Genomic DNA, 6,014 nt, shown 5'->3' on the forward strand with positions numbered 1-6,014 from the left:
GGTGGCTAGTTCATTCCTAGTCAAGGATTGGGCTCGGAACTTGAGGCCCTCAGCGCGTAGGACTTTGAGATTAGATGGTATAATTAAGGGCCGTTTTCCTGCGGCAATAAACGGCTTTTCAGAAATAATACGCCAAAGGGGGCAGTTCGTATTCTGGCGAGGGGAGGGACAGGGTTTGTAATAATTCAGGCGGTTCTCAAATAATTACCTCATCTACCAATGGCTTGGCAGATAATAACAAGATCTGCCCTCTGTCTACCTAGAATCTACTTTCGCAGATTATGCCCTGTGGATTCGCACGAGCAGATTCCCGTTCCCGTACGCATACTCAGATCCCTCCACTGTGTTGTCGGCTCGGGTGCAATGATCCATGATGAAGCCGCCAGCGCGAGCAACGTCATTGCTACATCGAGTTAGTGACCAAAGCAGAGACTAATAGGAGAAGTAGGATTGCATATTATCCGGGAAGTTCTTACCAAGCCGAGGATGTGGGAGACCCCGAATTCCCATCCATGAGTGCCTGGCCACTCTCACATAATCTCGAATAGTCATTGACGACGCACGCCGTCTGACCCTTGGCCGTCAGATAGTTGATGCAGCTCACCGCGTCGCCGACCGGAATCTCGGTATTCGGTTGTTCGTTGCATGACGCTCTTTTCAACAGAGGGCCGCGTCTCACGTTTTCTGACTTGTCAGTGACTGGTCCCACCCTGTGTCGATGGTGGATAGGTGCGTGTGCGTGTACATGTATCACTCCACGACGCCAGGCAGGCTACATACCGGAAAAAACAGTGTTATTGCGGCCGGCATAGAAAGCTGCGATGGCTTGTTTGGCGGTAAGGTGGTTGCCCTGAGGATCAGCGATGATACCCTCAACCCACTCGGCAAAGGAGAAGGTGGACGTGACAAAGGTAGTGTCGGTGGTGGGAGAAGCGCCAACCGCTCGGCACACGGCCAGCAAGACGAACGTAGTGAAAGCAGCTCGAACCATTTTCTTTTGTTGATGGTGAGGTTTGACTTGAGATGCAAGCATTAATTTGGTATTGGAGAGCGAGACGCCGTGGGCTTTTATAGCTCGGCGAAATCTTCGCTCTGGGATACCTCGGCACTCCGAGGGTCAGCTCGTCGAGTCCCTGTAGCACGCGGGGATACAGACACGCTGCATAGAGGGAGGGCAAGAACAGACCTTACCTGGTATACAGGTTGGTGTTCAAATTTGCATGGAGCTGTACTATAGATTACTATATCGACCTAGGCAGGTAGAAAGTGATGTTGACGCCGTCAGATCATAACCCTGCATCTTTGAACTTTATCACCCGGTCAGCGTGCCTTTCGGGGCCGCAGGCCAGAGCTGGCAGTTGGCCAAGCCAGTCTCCCAGCAAAGCGTGAGGCGTTTTCCATCTAGACCATCCATGGATACATCGGAGACACCTTATATATGGAGGAATAAAGAGGCTTATTATTGGGTCATAGCCTCTGTCAACAGCGCCTGGGTACATCTACGGCCATGAAAAGTGACAAAAGCACCTGCTCAAAGTCTCTTGGATGTGGACTCAACCAGGTGTTTTGGGTTGTCTTCTACTCTCCGTCGGCGCCTCACAGACAGTCCAGATCCATTACTGCGCATGGTGTTATGTGGGGTGATATGGTATTAACTGCATGTTTGGCTAATTACAACACGGTTCAGGGGACCGCTCAGCGCTGGTCGTTTTCATCGGTTCCGCACGCGGGTCAGGCCCGTCACTATCTACGCTGACACCAGGTAATTAATATAGGTAAGGTACTTGTGTCGCGTATTACTTTGCTGGCTCAACCCTAGGCTTTTAGCTTTGGTCTTACACGTCACACTTTGCAGATACGGTGTTACACAAAGAGACACATCAGGTATATATATTGGCTGAATTTATGGAGGGGAAATGCCTCTCTGGCCCCAGAGTGGTGGGGTTGCGGCTCGGAAAAATAAAGAAGCTGGGAAGCCCCAACCCAGAGAGCAAGACGCCATTAACAATGGACTTCCTTCCACAAGCCTTACCTCTAGGTAGCCACTTATCCAGTAAAGCGCTCATTAACCGGTCAACACTACTGATCCCTCGAAATCGAGCAGCCTAACCTTTAAGGTATCGACAGTAGGCTTAAACACAGTCAAGTTGATGATTTGGGGACCATAAGGTAGGTATGGAACGAGCTCCTCGCTTAAAGAGCGGGGAAGTTTCCACTCATACAGCGAGCGACCTGGATTACGTTTCTCAACCCGCCCTTTTTCTCGGTCCCTGGTGAGCGGAGTACGGCGGCGATGCAGGAACGAATGATTATATACCGCTCGTCAGCATTGCCTAGCCTGGCTGAGTGATGCTCCAGTTCTCATGGATGGCTCGGGCAAATCACTTAGGGCCTTCCGGGTCACCTTTGGCGAGGGCGACTCTACCCGCAATTTTAACAGTGAAGAGGGAACACTTCAAAACCCGTTTGCTCTCCTACGTCTTTATACTGACTTGCCCTACTCAGTTTAGCATAAGATGACCCTAACTACCTACTATTGTGTACTACCGTACCACCTGGTACCTGGCCTGGAACGGTGGCATTCGGCGTAGAGGATATCATAGATCCGTGGTTCAGGTTCTTAGGTGATTAGGTAATTAGCGAGGGAATTGTTAGAAGCATGTCAGAGAGATTCCCGGATCCGTGCCGGGCAATTACATATACAGCTGAACATTGAACCGCCTAATCAAAATACATTGCCTCGCTTCCAGCTCAACTTGTATGACAAGGCCTCAGACTAGTGTTTGACGGGCTGCAACCTAACAAAGGCCCGCTGCGGCTTATGTGTCATCGCATCTACAGCCGCGTAGTCGGACAGCTCCGGTGGGCACGGCAGTAGTTCGAAGTTCCAGACCAGCATAGTCACCATGATGCGCATCTCCAAGTAAGCCAGCCGACGCCCCCAGCAGGCCCTGAGGCCCAAACTAAATGGCATAGTCGGACCGGCCGCCGAGTCAAAGACCAATCCGTCTCTTTCACCCGAGGACCCGTCAGCCTGAACCAGCCACCGTTCCGGGCGGAAGGCGTCCATGTTCTCGGGATCCCACTCCCTGACGCCTCTCTCCTTTGCCGAGGCTTGGCAAGATGGGCTTCGGTCTTTCTCGTCAACGGCAAGGGTGGGTTCCCTGAAGGACGCGCCTTGGTTGAAGAGGAAAACTTGGGTGCCCTTGGGGATCCGGTGGCCGAGGATGACAGTGTCCACCATGCACTCACGCATGGCGCCGGGGACGGTGGGACCGCAACGCAGGATCTCCTCGATGGCGGCATCAAGATAGGGAATATTCGTGTGGGCAATCTCCATCGCCGAGGGATTGCGCTTCTCTGCCATGGCGGCGCTGTGGGCGGATTGGAGGGCCATGCGAAGAGTGGACTGTGCGTCCTGGTTGTCGCCAAGGAGCTTCAGACCCCAGAGCATGGTGGTGCTCACGGTTTCGTGGCCGGCGATAACGAAGCCGAAGACCTGTTTTGTGGTTTCGTGGTCAGAAATGTTGTTACTTTTTAAAGTTTGGGGAAAGCACTCTTACCTCGTCCCTGATGACGGGTGTCCAGTAATCAGCCTTTCGCCCTTCCTTCTCGGCAAACCCTCGTTCTCGGTGGACGATGTGGTCGACGGCCGACATGACCCAACTCTCGTCGCTGGCTTCACCGTCCTGCTTCTCCATGCGGTCCACAGCCTTTCGAATTTCATCCTCAAGGAACTGATTCTTGGTATTCCAGGTCTTGTTAAAATTCGTGAACGTTTTTTGGAACCACAACCCTAGGCGAGGGAACGGCGAGGATTGAAGCGCCTCGACGATGTCTCCCGAATCCAAGATTGCAACTATGGTCTCGTGCAGTGGCGCGTTCACAAACTCCACTGGCGTATCTGCGCTGCCGGCCTCTTCTCCCCGCAGCTTCTGCACCTCCTCCGGACCCAACTTCAACATGGCGTCCAGCTGCGGCTGCGTTGCTCGGTGGGTAAAGTTGCGCCCGAAGCCAAACTCCAGTACAGCATCCAGCGCGGCATAGTAGATATCCCGCTCGGGACTGAACGGCCTCCCGCTCGCAATCTCCGTCTTGGACCCCCACAGCTGCACCAGCTGGTCCACGCTCGCGTAGATGTTGGGCGCCGCGATGCCGTGCAGGAACTTGGGCAGCATCAGATCCTGCAGCAACCGTCTCTGCGAGCGCCAGACGGCGTCCGTCTTGCGCACGATGTGGTGGTGCGGTAGCGCCACGCCCAGGGTGTCGGTCAGGACCGAGGATCGGTCGAACTCCTTGCCGCGGCGGACGAGGATGTCTTGGGTCTCGCGGAAGTCAGTGATCGTCACAAAGGGCCGGCCGCCGAACGGGGCGAGAAAGATCTGCGAGATGGGAGACCCCGTGGCGCGTGCCTGCGATAAGAGCCAGGTGATGGGCTCGCGGGTGCGCCATGCCGCGAGCATGAAGCCGGGGATATCGCCGAGGAGTGAGCGGGCGGACGCATGATTGTAGGGGATACCGGCGATGGGCTTGGGAAGTAGGGCGACATAGAGGCGCCAGAGGCTGAGGCCCAGGATGGAGACTAGGAGAGTTGTCGTTGTTGGGCTCAGATTGACCCGGGAGAGCCCCAGATCAAGCGGGGTCAGATACATGAAGGAGGACATGGCGTCTGGGCAATTGGTGAGTGCGTCTAAAGTCTAAACACAAACGTCGGACTTTGTCGGGTGGGTCCTGTTCATTTAAGACCGAAACATCAAGATTCTTGAATGGTAAATTGATTATCAGGGCAGAGATTCCACAGCTAACACTGCTGAGGCGGACGAGACTGCAGACGTTGGGCATGAGCTGAATGAAGCAGAGAGGCGTTCCATGATACAGTAACATGCTCACAATGTTACTGTCAAACAACACAAATAGTAAGCAGTCGGGTAGCCAGCTAAGTCAGCTAGCACGAGGTTGCCAAAACTGCCCTGCTTACTGTCCCAGTGTTCTTCTATAAGTATTAACCTCTGGCACATAAATTGATTACCCGCACTGCTCACCCCCACACCCCTTTTGCATTGTCATCGTGAGGTCCAAATGAGCTGCAGCAGACCTAAATTCAAGAATCTAGGTTCGAAAGAACAGTGTTTCGACCTGTGGATTATGTTGGAGCGTGCCAAGACGTCAGCTCGTTTGGGGGCGCACCGCAGCTTGGCAGGCAACATATGAACATAGTAAGACGTGGTTGGTAGTGCACAGTAAGCGCCGAGAAATGTCTGGTTCGCTGTAATATCCCGTAAAGCCGCACAAGACACAGGTTGGCCCATAAGCCCTTGGAAAAGTTAACTGGTAAGAGACCAGGAATGTCTAATTGGTTTGCGTGTTGATTCGGTCCCAAAATCTGCCGGTGGAGGCTTTTGGGAACAGGTTTCTAATTAATTAGGTACTTGGTCCAAATCAGCGTCATGTTATGTTTCGGCAATGATTAACCCTAACCCTATCGAAGCAGCATGACAGGGGACTTGCACCAGGGTTTCTCGCCTGGCCATTGCCCAACCCATCTCCGTTTTCCCCAAGACCCAAGCGAAAAACATCGCGGCTGAAAGGTGACGTTCAGGATGCACAAACATATCGTGCGGCTCCTCCGGCAGAGGGTAATGCAGTCCCTTGTTACAAAGTGAAACGAAAAGTCATGTAATTACCAATACAAGTGGTAGCAACAGGGTAATTATAATCAACTTGACAAGTTTGTAAGTGGAATGAGAGGAGTTTTGACCGGCCCATAAACAGAGAAATCTAGTTAACAATGATGTATATAATACCACTTAATCACTACTCAGTCTAAACTCCGAATCCGGCATGAACTTTACGCCCCTTTTTCTCCCTACTTAAATCCAAAACCCAATGGTGAACAGCATAAAGTGAACAGCATAAAAGTGAACGACATGAAGAAAGAACATGCCATATATAAGAAAAAAAAAAAAAACTCCCAGAACCCCAGACCAGTCCATCCGTACAGTCTCGTGAATCTC

At 52.5% G+C, this 6,014-nt stretch overlaps 2 protein-coding genes across 2 annotated transcripts; both read right to left on the minus strand.

Annotated features, from left to right (window-relative positions):
- Positions 1 to 279: 279 nt before the first annotated feature.
- Positions 280 to 991, minus strand: C8A04DRAFT_15603 (uncharacterized protein; the record flags this gene model as incomplete). Its single annotated transcript, XM_062778549.1, has 3 exons — positions 280 to 403; positions 477 to 684; positions 781 to 991. 3 exons carry the CDS (start codon positions 989 to 991, stop codon positions 280 to 282), a joined length of 543 nt encoding a protein of 180 aa, XP_062633086.1.
- A 1,785-nt stretch (positions 992 to 2,776) lies between these two features.
- C8A04DRAFT_40504 (cytochrome P450) lies at positions 2,777 to 5,067 on the minus strand (the record flags this gene model as incomplete). The annotated part of the gene is made up of 3 exons (XM_062784966.1): positions 2,777 to 3,499; positions 3,564 to 4,582; positions 5,043 to 5,067. 3 exons carry the CDS (start codon positions 5,065 to 5,067, stop codon positions 2,777 to 2,779), a joined length of 1,767 nt encoding a protein of 588 aa, XP_062633087.1.
- Positions 5,068 to 6,014: the final 947 nt, after the last annotated feature.

Source organism: Dichotomopilus funicola (genome assembly GCF_033296635.1).
Source record: "Dichotomopilus funicola strain CBS 141.50 unplaced genomic scaffold C8A04scaffold_99, whole genome shotgun sequence".
NCBI lineage: Eukaryota > Fungi > Ascomycota > Sordariomycetes > Sordariales > Chaetomiaceae > Dichotomopilus > Dichotomopilus funicola.